Source organism: Daucus carota, chromosome 7 (assembly GCF_001625215.2).
Source record: "Daucus carota subsp. sativus chromosome 7, DH1 v3.0, whole genome shotgun sequence".
NCBI classification, from domain to species: Eukaryota; Viridiplantae; Streptophyta; class Magnoliopsida; order Apiales; family Apiaceae; genus Daucus; species Daucus carota.
Genome location: NC_030387.2, coordinates 40,092,318 through 40,109,553, shown reverse-complemented (window position 1 = coordinate 40,109,553; position 17,236 = coordinate 40,092,318). Strand labels below are relative to the sequence as shown.

Sequence of the window (17,236 nt, the reverse complement as noted above, 5' to 3'; positions counted from 1 at the left end):
GATACACGGTATAAGCTCAACCGAGACATATATATAACAAGAATATTATATTAATATCCGAACAGTAAATCTTAAGCACAAAAATTATAATAAAATATATGATGATTATTTATTATATTAGCACATAACAACCATCATTCAAAAAATAGAAAACAAGGAAAACAATTAACATATACATGACTTTTTGAAATCATATATAAACACCAAAATATAATAATAATAATAATAATAATAATAATAATAATAATAATAACAACAACAACATATAATACACATGATAAAAATATAACTTCATACAAACAATTAATAACCCGCTTTAGGAAAATCACAGTTTAAAATATAGTCCATTTATAATAAAAATCAAATTTAAATAAAATTCAAAGTATTCACATGCTTCAACAACCCCAGTATACAGTATCCAGACATACAACCCCAGTTTACCAGTAGCCTCGCACAGAACCCCACTTTACAATTAGCCTGACACACAACCAGCATATAAAACCCTAACATTTGCAAGTAGGCTAACACCCAGTACTACCAGAATACTTAATTGGAACACATTGTATAATTACAAAATCAAAACTAAAATATATTATTAATTATATAATCATATCTATATCTACACATAAATACAACTACATATCCATACATCAAACATTAATTTACAAGTCATGTATTAAATAAATATTTCACATATAATATCAAACTAATAAAATTATATTTATATATAAGTTACACATACTTACTATACTATTAAAGCCGAAACATTAAAAGTTTGGTCGATCGGTACTTAGGCCAAATTACGGGTCTATTTATATAACCAATTATTCTTTTTAATTTGGGCCAAAGTACAAGCCTATCTATATAACCAATTAATCCTTTCAAAACCGAAACATTAAAAGTTTGGTGGGTCGGTACTTGTGCCAAAATACGGGCCTATATATATATCCAATTATTCTGGGCCTATCTATATAACCAATTATTTTTTTAATTTGGGCCAAAATACGGACCTATCTATATAACCAATTAATCCTTTTAATTGAGATATATTATCTTTTTTATATTTGTGACTAAAAAACTCAATTTTCTAAAATAACATTAAGAAACATGGTAATTATTTTTTTGACTAAAATATATTATCGTTTTATAAATTTTCTAACTAAAAAGTCAATATTTTACAATTAATACGGACATGAGTGACATATTTATACGTAAAGATGTGTGCCAAAAGTCTAAACATCAAATCTATATTATACTATACTATTAAATTCAAAACATTAAAAGTTTGGTCGGTCGGTACTTGGGCCAAAATACGGGCCTATCTATATAATCAATTATTCTGGGCCTGTCTATATAACCAATTATTTTTTTTTTAACTGGGCCAAAGTACGGGCCTATCTATATTATATACTTATATATAATAAGCGTAAGGGAGATAATTTGGTCGCATGGTCTTATGATCCAAAAACTTATCATCCGTTGGATCGTATATTGAACAAATAAGCACCGTTAGATTGAAACAAAATTAAATTATGTTTTATAACGAAACTGACATCTACTTGCATGTTTATAATTCCTTTTCTAAATCCAAAACAAATTATGCCTTTCATGTGTTTTTGGTTTTTTTAAATCCAAAATAAATATTTCCTACAAATTTTAATGGTAGAATCGTATAAATCGCACCGTCACAAATTTTTTTTTATCCATTAGATCGTATATTGAACAAATAAGCACCGTTAGATTAGAACAAAATTAACTTCTGTTCCATAAGACAACTGATATCTACTTGCATGTTTGTAATTCCTTTTCCGAATCCAAAACAAATTTTGTATTTCACGTGTTTATGATTTTTTTTAATACAAAATAAATATTTGCTACCAATTTTATTTGTAGAATCATATAAATCGCACCGTTACAAAATTATTTTTATCTAATATATTTTAAAATTAATAAGCCCGATTTATGTGAGGAACGAATACAAAAACTTTTTCTTAATCCAAAACAAATTCTACCATCTTATTTCATGTTTATGATTCATCTTCTTAATTCAAAACAAATTGTGTTTATCAATTTTAATCTCGAACCATAAAATTTTTTAGAAAAATATTTAAATCACATAATAATAATTATAATATAAAATACATTTATAAATATAATCTAATACGAGTTGGCGTCACATATTCTACTTAAAATAATTTAAAATTTGATAGAAAGAATTTAATAATTTGGGATGATACACACAATTTTAATTTATTATTTATAACTTAAATTTTTTCACACCATTTAAAATATATTTTAAAAATTTATAAATAATTAAAAAGCTCCCGTGCCTTGCACGGGCTATAAGCTAGTAGCTAATTAATAATCCTTTTAAAGCCAAAATATTAAAAACTTGGTAGGTCAGTATTTGGGCCAAGATACGGGCCTATCTATATAACTAATTATTCTGGGCCTATCTATATAACCAATTATTCTTTTTAATTTGGGTGGGCCTATCTATATAACCAACTAATCCTTTTAATTGAAATATATTTCCTTTTTTATATTTCTGACTAAAAAACTCAATATTCTAGAATAACATTGAGAACATGGTAATTACTTTTTTAACTAAAATATATTATCTTTTTATAAATTTTCTAACTATAAAATTCATCTTTTACAATTAATACAGATATGGGCGACATATTTATACGTAAAAATGTGTGCCAAAAGTCTAAACATCAAATAATAAAAAATAGAGAGAGTTTTATTATATTGGCCGGGCGATCGAGACTTGGGCCGAAGTACGGCCTATCTATATATATATAACCAATTATTCTTATTAACTAAAATAAATTATCTTTTATATATTTTTTAGCTAAAAAACTCAATATTCTAAATTAATATCGAGCAACATAGTAATTGCCTTTTTCATCAAAATGCGTTATCTTTTTTAGATTTTTCAACTAAAAAAATCGAACTTTTACAATTAACACGGACGCCGTATATATAAATATATAATATCATTAAATATAATTATTAATAAATAACATGTGATATTATTCAACCAAAATACATTAATAACATCTATTATATATATAATACAACAACCTTGAGTAATTTTATTCAAAGTGACTATACTACCCCTTGCTCAAAATACATATTTTTTTTATATAAAGGTCATTATTGACTTTTAACACTAATATATTTATTAGACATTAATGTCTAACCATTAATATACATTAAATTACTTCATATTTAAAACTCCAATATATATACTCCCTCCGTCACAACAGGTTCTTTACGTTACTTTTTGGCATGCATTTTAAGGCTCTTATAATGTATACTTACATCATATATATATTTTTAAAAAAAATCCTGAAAAAAGTTTTGACGTTTAAACTTTTATTCAAAAAAAAACATTATTGAACTATACTTTATAAGAGCCTCAAAATGCGTGCAAACAGTCCTGGTGGGACGGAGGGCGTATGTATTATATAATTGTATTTATGTTTTAATAATAATTACTTCATATTTAAAACTCCAATATATATATATATATTATATTTATATTTATGTTTTAATAATAAATAAATAATTTTGTAAATTCTAATATTCGGCCTGATTTTCAACCAATTAATCCAATTTTTGTCTAATTAGCCATCGATTTTAACCGAATTTTGTCAAATTCTATTATATATCTAACACAACAATAATGAGTAATTTAATTCAAAGAGACTAATCTACCCTTACTCAGTATAAATATTAACATGATCATTATTTGAAAATAATTTAATATTATATATATAATAATATATATAATCATTTTTAAAATTTTAAATTTACCCCACAAATTTTGTAAAATTTAATATTCAACCTGATTTTCATCGAATTGATCAAGTTTTGACCAAATAATCATCGATTTAACCGAATTTTACTAAATCGGATTAAAAATCCTTCTGATTATCGATTAATCAGTCAACCAACCGGTTTTTAGAATATTTAATTATTATGATTAAAAAAAATTATATATATATATATTAGTATAAGTATAAATATAATATATAACTATATGACAAGGGCTCTGATTCAGCAAAAATCTCATTTCTTTTATCAAATTTTCAATAATTTTAGGTGGGTGGTAATTTAATTATATAATAAAATTTTAAACTGTGTATATTTTTTGTATTTATATATTAATAAATATCATAATGAGGATATGTGTACATATGGATATCAATATAATATGACTTAAAATATAAATAAATATACAATATAAATTACTTTTATAATATAAATAATCTCAATTTAAAAGAACCAAACCAAACCAAACGTGCTCAGTATATCCCGCTTAGAGCAGGGTCTGAAGAGGGTAAAATATACGCAGACCATGCCTCTACCTTAAAGTAGAGAGGTTGTTTCCGTGAGACCCCCGGCTTAGTGCATAATAAATAAAATTGTGTGTGATACAATATAACTATAATATTTTAGCCCATGGCCTTCTTCACATGGGACTTACTTAAAAATTTCTCGGTTTAAGTGGTGAAGTCCATTGAAGAAAACAAACGGAGAATTCAAGAACCATTACTTACACGGATTGCAAAGTTGAAAACTTGGGAGAAGAGATCAGGTGCCAACCAAATTGGAACCCAAAATCTTGAAATCTTACAATGATTTGCACATTAACATCGATGAAGACCTCTCCAAACCCATTTTCACTAATATATCAAGAACAACTCCATGGACTCTCACTACTTTGATCGCACTGCATTCCACCGGAATGACTTCATTGAAACTCCCTCAGACAATCTTGGCGATTGCGTCGCTTTGACAACCGCTACACCGTAACCATTTGATAGTAGACACACCACAACAATTCTCAAATGACAATGCCGTGAAAGCGCCCTCGAGCGGGAGAGCAAATTAATTAGGAATTGTTTAAACATTCGAAACTCCCTTATAAAACAACATCAATTTGCAAGATTCAAAACAAGTGACTCATTCACCAAGAAAAAAGTGTGCAATGTATATGACATAGTGAATGCAACTAAACTCCACAAATTTCCAAAACATGTGATTACATGTGCCGCACAAAATCGAAAGAAAAGATGAACGAAATCTTGAAGATTGGGAGAGAAGAATAAGAGAGCGGTTAGAGCGGTTAGTCGTATTTTAGGCTTAATTATTATTATTATCTCTCAATTTAAAAGAGATGAACCTATATCAAAAACATAATTTAAAACAGCCCGTGCTTTGCACGGGTTAAGAAGCTAGTTATTTTTAAATACTCTAATGATCTCACGTTGAAGGGAATATTACAAATCTATCATATGCTTATATATTATTACACTATTAAATCTGAAAATAAAAATTTCACTTGGTTGGTCAGTTAGTTGAGTTTGGTGAATCGGTTGGTATTCGACCCACGGAGCTCTTGAATTTATAACATATTATAGTATATTTTTTATTATCTATTAAACTAAAACATTAAATTTAGGTTAGTATGATGAGTCCGTATTTGATTTCATGCGTCTATTCAAATTATAATATGTTTTATACTATATTATTAATTATTACTAACGAAATATCAAAAGGTTGATCGGTTAGTTTATATTTGAGTTTATAGACCTCCTTAAATTATAACATGTAAAAGAAAATATTTTAACATTCTCATTAAAATATATATATTCGACCTAATTTTTAATTAGCCATTTGATGGACTTAATTATGAAGAATTTATCCAACTGTTAAATAAAACATTTATTTAACCACATTATTCTATCATAATTTTGTTTTTACAATAAAATTAGGTAAATTTAAAATATATACAATAAAATAACATATATGTTAACCGCCCGTGCATTGCACTAGTTATAAGCTAGTTTGTAATAATAACTATAATATCATAATATAAACAAATAGCCACTGTAATCAATTTGATCATGAAAATAAATAGTCTGACAAAATAGTTCACACACACAAATATAAATTCAAATCAAATTTAAATAAAAACATATGCTTTAATCAATTTATTTAATGCTACAATTTGCAATATATATATATATATATATATATATATATATATATGAATAAACAATATATCATACTTTTCTTTTAAAAAAAACCAACAAAGTTCATTAAGTAATATATTCATAAGAAAACAAACATATAAATTATTTAAGCTAAACTAGTCCAAACATTATATATGAAACAAATCTACAAGCAAATTGATGATAGAAACTCACACAAAAATATATGTTTTCTGCAGAAAGAGATTTCACATATACATAATTGTTTACACATATATAAAAGCACGTTAACACACTGCATACAAACATGTGTAAATTATTGACAGACTAATTACACATATATGTATATATGAATACTACCTAAACAAGTATCAGTTGTATACAAGTCAAGAAACAAGAAGAAGACCTAAGAGGTACCTGAAGAGTAGTGTCCTGTACAAAGAATAAATGACACCATTAACTAATATTTATATGCAAAGGTTCTTTCACGTACACCGGGACAATAGCTAAAGATAAAACCACAACTTTTAAAACAGGCCATTATCTCCGCTTATCTCTCTGTTGCAGAGTTTAAAAAATAATTTGAATAGGTTTATCTTCAACATCACATAGACACGTAAAATATAATACAGATATTGTAAACTACAAACATTAACATTTAATAAATAAATTTTGTACCTCAACTAGATTTAGTCATTCAACACACACATGCATATATTACACATAAAAACAAAATAATAATATATATATCTATTTATTTATTTCAACATCAAATATTTTTCTTTTAAAAAAAACAACAACTAAATTTATGGTATATTACAGGTGTTATGAATTTTTTGGTAGTGTGTATGTAAAAATTTATTGTCTCAATTTATAAATTTTTTTTGGAAAAATCACAATTAATATAAAGATAAATTTGTATTGAAAGAAGAGAGGGACAAGTATTTTGAGACAAATTTTTTTCTCAAAAGGGACCTATAAATTGAGACGGATGTAGTATTTGATAAAATTTATAATATTTTTTATTTCAATATCAATTTTAATGCAAGAAATATTTTCAAAAAAATAGGTTATCTCATGATTTTTGATAGAGATTGATGGATTGCGGGGGTGATATGTGTTGACTGAAGTCGAAAGAAATATAATAATAATAATAGAGATGTTTTTAATAATAGAGGGACTTCATATTTACATATTTATTACTCTTTCAAAATTATATTGAAAAGTTTTCTAATCTTGATCAATTCATAGCTGTATAAAAGCAAATTCAAAACATGTCTTAATTATATCCCAGCGAGATCAAATCCAACCATGTCCTGGTTCAATATCTAAATATAATATAAATACTATGTCCTACTAATTTAAGGAAGAAGCGAATGTTTTTAATAATTAATTATTAAATAATTTAAGGAAGAAGCGAATGTTTTTAATAATTAATTATTAAATAATGTTTTGATATATGAAAAATTATAGTTAATAACAATGGTTCAAGACTCAACGTAACCAATTGAATAATTAAAGTAAGACTTAAAAGTTGTGTGATATTCCGAATCCTCATTACTAATGGAATCCAAAGGATCTCTGGATTGATCAGAAAATCCTTTCAATTGGCTAGAATCCCTCTTTTTTCCGATCCAGTTCTTCCACCACCGCGAACCCCAGTTAGATCCAGGCATGCTACATTTTTTAGTTATTGGGAGAACCCAAGTACTCTTTTTCGGATTCAGGAAACAACTCTCAGAGATCTTTTTTCCTTTTGGAAGATACAGGAGGGAAACATGTTTTTAAAATCCCCGATTCAACCCATTAATCCTCAATAATATGACCGCTGATTCGATTTTTGAAATCTGATTAATCTTTATACATTTTTCTTAATCGAAGTATATATGATAATTTATTAAAATTAAAATATTATAATACTTTAATTATAAATAATTAAAGAACTTGTGATATAGTTTATATATATTTGTTAATAAATAAATAATATAATAATATTCAAATATTAAATAATATTTTAATATTAAAATACATTTGATTTTCACTTGATTAATCATCGATTTTCTCAATCAATCCTCAATAGAAAACTCAAATGATAATATCCGATTCCCAATTTTTGTAACCTGGCTTAAAAGAGATACAGGATGTACCGGTCCTAACATAATTTGATGGGTTAATTGCATAGACGCACGATTTGATTTATAAATTTATTATTTATTATTACTATAATAAAGGACCTATAAAGCAGAAATTAAAGAAACGTATCCAAACAAATCTTCTCTCAAAATTGGGTTAATAGGCAAAAAAATCACCGAACTCATGATCAAGTTGCAATTGGGTCACTGAACTCAAAAAGTTTGCAAACGGATCACAGAACTGGATTTAACTTGCAGTCAACTCACTGAACTAATAAAAATTTGCATTTAGGTCACTGTGCCGTTAAGTATCAGTTGACTTTAACGGAATCCGTTAATAAGAATTGAAAAAATATAAAAATTCGCTTTTTTAAAAACTCGATTTTGAAAATTTAAAACTTCGAAAAAATCTGGAAATTTGGAAAAAGTCTGAATTTTTTTTAACTTCAGAAATTTAGGTATATTTTTTGAATTTCCAGATTTTTTTGAATTTTTGAATTTTTTTCAAAATTTTTAGATTTTTTTCGAAGTTTTTACATTTTTCATATTTTTTAAAAACATTCCATATTTTTTAAAGTTTCTTCAAAATTTTCAGATTTTTTTTAAGTTTTCAGATTTTTTTGAGAAAATTGAATTTTTATATTTTTTTATATTTTTTATTATTATCTTTAACGGATTCCGTTAAAGTCAACTCATTCTTAACGGCACAGTGACCTAAATGCAAGTTTTTATTAGTTCAGTGAGTTGACTGCAACTTAAATTTAGTTCTGTGATCCGTTTGCAAACTTTTTGAGTTCAATGACCCAACTGCAAGTTGGCCATGAGTTCAGTGATCTTTTTGCCTATTAACCCTCTCAAAATTAGTCGAACTTGACCCATATAAGACACGAAGTCATCATATCATATTCTCTGTACGTCTCTTTACTAATGTCTCCTAACCCTACGGCCTACGAGGTTTGCACCACTTCTCTACTATCCATCTCTCCACGATCTCTACAGAGATCTCTCTCAACCTCCACATACGTGTAATATAACAGAAAAAGATTAGGCACATTGTAGGTGTTAGTAATGGTGACACCGAGAGCGCACATTGAAGAGATACGCAAGACCAAGTTTTCTATTGGCGGGAGACTAAATCCCTTAACTGAGGATTTGCATCAAGCTGTTACGAACCTTTCTCAGGAACTTTATTCTAAAGATGTTCACTTTCTCATGGAGCTTATCCAGGTCCTTTCTCTAAAATATTTTTCATCGTTTCAAAATACTTGTCCACTTTATCTTTGTACGAATGTTACAGTGTATTGATCATACGATTTTGCGAGTTATTTTCTTGTTGCGAATAAAATGATAGATTATATTGATATTAATGCTAGATTGTCTCTCGAAAAAAGGCCAATAATATTGTGATATTTAGAGTTAAAATATTCAAAATATCACACCTAAAAAAAATGCCTCTTGTACCGCACCAAGACGTGGTCTGGGCTTGTGTTTCACTTCTTTTGTTTTTTGTTTTTACTTCTTTTCTTGAAAATAATTTTATAATATATGATAAAGTTGCGTTTTGTATCTAAAACGTAACTTAAATACCATTTTGAACACCCCTTTAAGTAGCATTTTTAACTTTAATAAATTTAAATAAAATAGATAACTCAGGAGAAAGTAACATTTTGCACTCAAAACACAATTTAAAATAGCGGATTGAACCCAAAACACCACTTTAAGTAGCGTTTTTAACATAAAAAAAGTAATTTGTTTGACTTAAAACGCTACACGATGTTACGGTTTGTATAAGTGATACTGATGGTCAATTTTATAGAATGTGATATCCGGAACATTTTTTGTTAAAATCATGACAGGTAGGACCAACAACTCATGCTCCCTGACCTTCAATTTTTTTCTTGTCCTGACTCTGAGCAGATGGCATATTACAATTGCTTTTACATTTTATTGTTTCTTTTTTTGCTTTCTACCACAGAATGCAGAAGACAACGATTATTTGGAAGGAGTGGAGCCTTCACTTGAATTTGTCATAACTTCTCGAGATATAACTGCTACCGGAGCTCCAGCTACATTGTTGATATTCAACAATGAAAGCGGCTTTACACCTAGGAACATTGATTCCATCTGCAGTGTTGGACGCTCCACCAAGAAAGGAAATCGCAGACGTGGTTATATTGGCGAGAAAGGTCTAGTTACTATTAGTTTATCACACATTCTTAATTATGCAGGCACTCATAAAATGCAGTAATTATGGTTTCTGTCGTGCCTCTAACATGTCGATGTGTTACATTTTTTTATTGTTGTCATGAAGAACACCCTCGACACTGTTACATTGGCCTGATATGTAGCCCTTGTGTCCCAAGTGCTTGAATAGCGTCAGACCTTAAATCACTTATCTGTATTTATCTGGATTACCTGATTCTGTTGGTAAAATACTGTAGACTAAAATGTGAATTTTCAGATACTTAACCACCATAAATACTTTTACGTAGGTTCAAAATGTAGCCCTGATGTCCCGAAACCTTAAACTGTGTAGTGTGTCACATCTGGTAGAATTTCTTTTTTATCATGAGAATAGTTGAGTATCATTTCATGAATTCCCTCAGTGAAGTATGACACCTTAATAATTATTATCAATATCAGTCGTCTCTATTATCATCATCAACATCATTTTTCGTTTTTAATTGTGAGTTCTCTTATGCATACCTCTTTGCTTGATGTTCTAATAAATATTTAAATCATATCAGGCATTGGGTTTAAAAGCGTTTTCCTGATCACGGCTCAGCCTTACATATTTAGTAATGGCTATCAGATTCGGTTTAATGAAGGACCTTGTCCGCACTGTAATGTTGGATATATTGTTCCTGAGTGGGTTAAGGCAAATCCAACTCCTTCACTTCTCAAAAGCATACATGGAAAACACATCCCTCTTCCTACCACAACAATAATACTGCCTCTAAAACCTGACAAGGTCCAATCTGTAATGCATCAGCTCTCCAACATTCATCCAGAGATTCTGTTGTTTCTTACAAAGATAAAGCGGCTTTCAGTTAGAGAAGACAATGAGGATCCTATGCTTAACACCGTGAGTGCGATTTCTATTTTAAGTGAGACTAATTTTGTCACAAGGAAGAACATCGATGCTGAATCTTATATGATCCATCTTTCTGCCGATCAAGTTGGTAACGATGATTTAGAAAAAGAATGTGGCTATCATATGTGGCGGCAAAGGTTTCCTGTCAAGAACGAGCACAAAGTTGAAAGAAGAATGGAGGTAGAAGAATGGGTTATCACTTTAGCTTTCCCTGTTGGAGAACGTCTCGTTAGAGGGATGCAGTCTCCAGGGATATATGCATTTTTACCCACAGAGATGGTGACCAACTTCCCTTTCATTATTCAAGCAGATTTTATTTTAGCTTCATCGAGGGAAACTGTTCTGTTAGATAACAAATGGAATAAAGGAATCCTTGACTGTGTTTCTGATGCCTTCATCAGTGCTTTCACTTCTCTCGTGAAAGATACTGAAGCTCCAGTTTCAACTCTGCCTCACCTCTTTCGGTACTTGCCAGTCAACAAAGGTCCCTGCTTGGAGCTAAATGTTGTCAGGGAGTCTATTAGACAGAAGCTATTAAACCAAAGTATTGTTCCATGTGAATCGTACTCGGAGCAAAAGTTTTTCCAGCAGCCATGTCAAGTTGGTGGCATATTGCCAGCCTTTTGGAATATTCTGGATAAGGCTAGGGGGCAAGGTGTAGCCTTTCATAACATCTCCTCTCATGGCACTTACATTTTAAGTTCGTCATTTGACATACACGAGTATAATTACATTCTAGAATTCATGGGTGTAAAAATGGTCGCTGCTGAATGGTATGCTAGGTGCATCCAGAGTTCTAATATTGTTATGGAAGTTTCCGAGGATGTGTATCTGGATCTTCTCCTGTTTGTTGCTGAGAATTGGGTATATAGTTTTCAAAATACCAACATGAAGAATGCATCACTTTTGAAGCATGTGGATATTCATGGTAACGTTTCTCTAACTAGTGTCAGTACAGTTTCTCGATGTGATTCTGGGAAGTTGTTTAGGTCTACTGAGCAAAGTTATGCATCATGGTTAATCAACTGGAGTAAATTGTTCAAATCTGCAACAGACCACTTCTTCATGCCAATTTCAACCCAACAAGCTATTGAGTTATCTAGTAAACAGTGGATCCTACTTGATTGGCTATCAAACAAAGTTAACGTCAAAGCAGTGAGTGTGTTTGGTTATGCACATCTACTCACCAAGTTAATAAAGGATGATAGAGATCTTGCTATTGCATACAGTCATTTTCTTTATCAGTCTTTTTCAAAGAAGTATGTGTCTGAGCAGGATGTTAAAGAAATATGTAAAATCATGCCTCTTGTTAATAGTTACGGGCAGATGATGGCGCAACAGAGGAAGGTTCTGCTGCCTGCTAGTGGAAGCAATTGGGTGGAGCTGATTGGTTCTAATCTGTGGACAAGTGAGGGTTATGTTGAGCTTGGGAAAGACTATCTTCAAACAAAAACCTATTTTGGTATTCGTACAACTGACAAAAAGCTGATCGATTTCTTGAAAAAATATCTTCCAGCATCTGATATACCTCACATATCTCCTCCAAATGCTATAATTCCAAGTGTGTCAGCTCCTTTAACCAAGAAAAATGTATTTTTGCTACTAGAATGGATTCGTTACTTGAAAAGGAATAGGTATAACATTCCTCCAAATTTTTTGTCGTGCATTAAGGAGGGTAGCTGGCTGAAAATTTCCCTGAATGGTAGTTCCAGCTATAGACCACCATCACAGTCATTCATGGGCTCGTCATCAGAAGCACACATCTTACAGCAAGTGTCAGAGCTTGTCGACATTCCAGAAGTTGATATGAAGTTTTATGGTCGCAAACTAACTGATTACAAGGAGGAGCTGAAATTAATTGGTGTGATGTTTGAGGTAAATGAAGCATGCAGATTCATAGGAAACCAGCTTATGTCTATTGCAGCATCTTCTAATTTAACAAGAGAGAATGTACTCGCAATTTTGAAGTTCATCAAGTTCTTGAGGGCTAATTTAAATTCGCCTGCACAATTTATTAATAGTATACAAGGTGGGAAATGGCTGTGGACTAAGCAAGGTTACAGGGCCCCAGGCGAGTCAGTTTTATATGGTGATGAGTGGAAAGCTGCTTCTGAAGTTAGTAACATTCCCTTTATTGATGAAACTTATTATGGAGCCAATCTAAATGATTTTAGAGAAGAACTGGAGCTAATTGGTGTGATAGTGAATTTTGCTGGTAACTACAAACTAGTTGGTGATAACTTGAAATCTTCAGCTTGCTCAAGTTCTCTTACACCTGGGGCCCTCCATTTGATGCTGGACTGCCTCCGCCATTTGAACTCAAACAATATTGTTAATGCTCTCAAGGATAATAACTGCATCAACACACATGTTGGGTTCAGAACTCCTTCAGAATGCTATTTACCTGGCTCTGATTGGGGATGCCTTTTGCAGGTCTTTAGCTGCTTCCCGCTCATAGATGTAAATTTCTATGGGAGCGAAATATTCTTGTTCAAAGATGAATTAAAGCAAATTGGAGTAGTGGTTGATTTTGGTGAGGCATCAAAAAAATTTGAACGTGTATTCAGGCAACAAGCGGAGTTACAATTTATTGGCAAAGTTAATGTTCTTACACTTCTGCAATGTTGCAGAAAGCTGAAGACCTCAAATCCGTTTCCAACAGATCTAAAGAAGTGTATTCGTGAGGTGAATTGGTTGCGTACTCGACTCGGTGATTATAGAGCGCCAACAGATTGCATTCTTTATGGCCAATCTTGGAAGTCTATCTCATCAATCTCTTTGCTTCCTTTCATTGATGATAGTGATAATCAGTATGGTATGGCCATTCATAAATATGACAAGGAGCTCAAGAGTATGGGTGTTGTCTCTTCTTTTAAAGATGGAGCACATTATGTTTTGAATGGCCTTAATTTGCCACAGGATCCTAGCAGAATAACTCCTGAACATGTATATTCATTGCTGGAATGTATCCGTAGGTATAAGCCTAAGAATGACAATTTGGAGACTCATGAGCTTTTTCCATCAACATTTCTGGAAAAAATAGGTAGACAGTGGTTGAAAACCTATTCAGGCTACAGTACTCCGCAGAGGTGCTTGCTCTTCAGTCCTGAGTGGGCCGATTTTCTAGAAAGGGGCGACGGACCTTTCCTAGATGAAGACTTCTATGGTTCCAAACTCAGGGAATACAAAAATGAGCTTCATTCTCTGGGAGTTATTGTTGACACTAGAGATGGTTGTTCTTTGCTTGCAAGTTACCTAGGTTTCCATTCTATATTCACCCCTGTGAGTCGAATATATAACTATTTGATTGAATTTAAGTGGAAGCCTAATGACAACGACAAGAAAGATATTTGGATTCCAAGTAGTAGAGAATATGGTCAGTGGGTGAGCTTTGAAAATTGTGTCATTCAGGACAAGCATGGTCTACTGGGATCGCGCTTGCATGTTCTAGAGAAGCACTATACAGGTAAGTTGCTAAGTTTTTTCTCCATTACTTACGGAGTTAAAATGAGCCCCTCCATTGATGATTATTGTGAAATTTGGAAGACATGGGAAGCTTCTGGCCACCAACTAACTCATGATGAGTCTTGTGCCTATTGGGGATTTGTTGTGAAGAACTGGAGCTTGAGGACAGAAGAAACATTGGCTCGACGGATGTTAAAACTGCCTGTACATTCAGGCTCAAATGCAATAAATCTCGTGAATAAACAGGACGTATTCATTGCCGATGACCTGCAGCTGAAGGATCTTTTTGAAAAGTCTTCTTTTAGTTCGCTATTTGTTTGGTATCCCCAACCGAGCATGAAATCTCTGCCCAGAACTAAGTTGCTAGAAATTTATAGCAAAATAGGTGTTAGAAATATCTCTGAGTCTGTGCAGCACAAACTTTCTGCAGTGGATACTGTAAGCCTGAAGCAACTGAACCCAAGGGAAATATTTATTGGAAAAGAGTTGTTGAGACTTATTCTTGGATTTCTAGCTGACATTTCACCCAATACGGAAGCAGGTATCAGGCACAATGTTGTCAGAGTCCTCCTTCAAGTTGCTGTCCTTGAGGCGGGAGACAAAATAACAATGTGCCATACTTTATCATTATCATCTGGTAAAATCCTTAAAGTTGAAGCAAGGCAAATGCTAAGATGGGAGAGACAAATTTCAAAGCTTTTCGTGCAGAAATTGGCCAAGAATGGAGGACATAAAAATTTCATTGAGTATGCTTCAGAATTTTCTGAAGTAGTGGCTGGGGGCTTATTATGGGAGAATGAAGATCATGCACGTCAGCTTGCAGACCTTGTTAGGTTGGGTTTTCTCGTAGAATTCAATGAGGAGGCAATTATGTATCTCATGAAGACGAAAAATCTGCAGACATTTTTGGAGGATGAAGAGTTTCTTTCTTCCATCTTTCCAGATGAATAGCTGAATGGGTATGATATTCTATCTTAACGTTACATTGTCTCAAAGTACTCTGTTACATTAATTTTTTATATCCAATATTTCAGATCCCCTGAAAAGCTGATTAGATAGATTATCGACAGTAGTACTAGTACAGTACTAGTAGTAATTCTGATCAAGTGGAATGCCTTGTAGTAGTATAGTATTCCTAATTCTTTTCCCGATATTAAAATGATCTATTATTAATCATGCTAAATTAAGAATTCCTTTGTACATGGTCATGATCATATAATTAGAAGCATATTTTTTTTTCCTGGAATAGTTACAGGAAATAAAGTGTGATCGAAACTAGTCAATGAATAGACATACAACTGGATGTTATTATTGTCTACCATGATATTGGTAGCTGGAGAAACCTGTAAATTTGCTTAAGCATAGAATCATATGTTATCTGCCTTGTAAGTTATATAATATTCTCTGTGATTAGATGGGGAATAGCAGATCACTCAGGTTTTTTTGCTTTGAGATTATGTGTATTTTGATTTACTTTATTAAGTTATATCACGACTAAAAAGCCGTGGAAAGGCTTACAAAAAGCTGGCTTTTCAAGTTCTTAAATAGAATATTCTCTATGATTAAACGGGAAATAGCAAATCACCCTGGTTTTTCTGACTTTGAGATTATATGTTTTCCTGATTTAGATTATTATCTAATAATATATCTAAGTTATATCGCGACTAAAAAGCTATGGAAAAGGCTTTTAGAAAAGCTGGTTTCACAAATTCGAGTAAAAATTTCCTAGAATGTTTTCTTAGGAGCTGCATGTTTTAGTATTTGTTCCCATAATCTGTCCATGCTATTGATTTGTTGTGCTATCTTTGTAATTATAGTGTGTGTTAGGCGTAGATTTTGCTCCTCAGTTTTTGTAGCTTTATGTTTGGGACAAGTCTTTTGACGAAGCTGATTTAACTCTAGGATGGTGTTCAGGAGCTACATGTCTTATTATTTGTTCCCATAAAAATTAGTCCTCCCATGTTTGGTTGTTTCGCTACATCTGACATGTTTGTAACTTTCAAAACTTGTGCAGGATCTTCTGCTTCAGAACTAATGTTGACAGAATTGTTCGTAGCACTAGATGTTGACAGAATTGTTCGTAGCCATTAGAATTCAAGACGTTTAGGCTGCAATACCACGTCAACTTTCTAAATTTCGTTGTTCTGGATTGAATTCTTCTTACTTTAGTTATTCAAAAACAAGTTTACTTATAAGTTCATATAAGCCTTTGGACTTAAAGATGCCTGTTCTTGATTCATGAATGCCATTAACAACATAAAACTTCTGCCTGGTCTTTTTACTCAGTGCAGGTCTTTTAAATTCGACGGTAAACAGATACTATAAGATTTTCAAATTCACCTTTCTCCTCCTTTGTTGAAGTATTCTCCTAACTGAACTTCGAACCAATTAATTCCGCTGCTACATATTAATTCTGAATATATGCCCTATCAAAATTATGACACAGTATACTATTTTGATATTAGTAAATTTCTTGAAAAAAATATATTATATACTAAAATATAATGACTGAATTTTGATAATTTATATTTTGGTAT

At 31.3% G+C, this 17,236-nt stretch overlaps 1 protein-coding gene across 1 annotated transcript; it reads left to right on the top strand.

The window, feature by feature from the left end:
- Window positions 1-9,208: 9,208 nt before the first annotated feature.
- Window positions 9,209-16,847, top strand: LOC108195066 (uncharacterized). The gene is made up of 4 exons (XM_017361998.2): window positions 9,209-9,367; window positions 10,116-10,326; window positions 10,888-15,658; window positions 16,714-16,847. Exons 1-3 carry the CDS (start codon window positions 9,209-9,211, stop codon window positions 15,648-15,650), a joined length of 5,133 nt encoding a protein of 1,710 aa, XP_017217487.2. The 3' UTR covers window positions 15,651-15,658; window positions 16,714-16,847.
- Window positions 16,848-17,236: the final 389 nt, after the last annotated feature.

Coding starts and splice junctions, on each gene's coding strand:
- LOC108195066 (XM_017361998.2), top strand. CDS start 9,209: ATGGTGACACCGAGAGCGCACATTGAAGAGATACGCAAGACCAAGTTT. Junction 9,368..10,115: donor TTCTCATGGAGCTTATCCAG/GTCCTTTCTCTA, acceptor TTTCTACCACAG/AATGCAGAAGACAACGATTA. Junction 10,327..10,887: donor TGGTTATATTGGCGAGAAAG/GTCTAGTTACTA, acceptor AAATCATATCAG/GCATTGGGTTTAAAAGCGTT.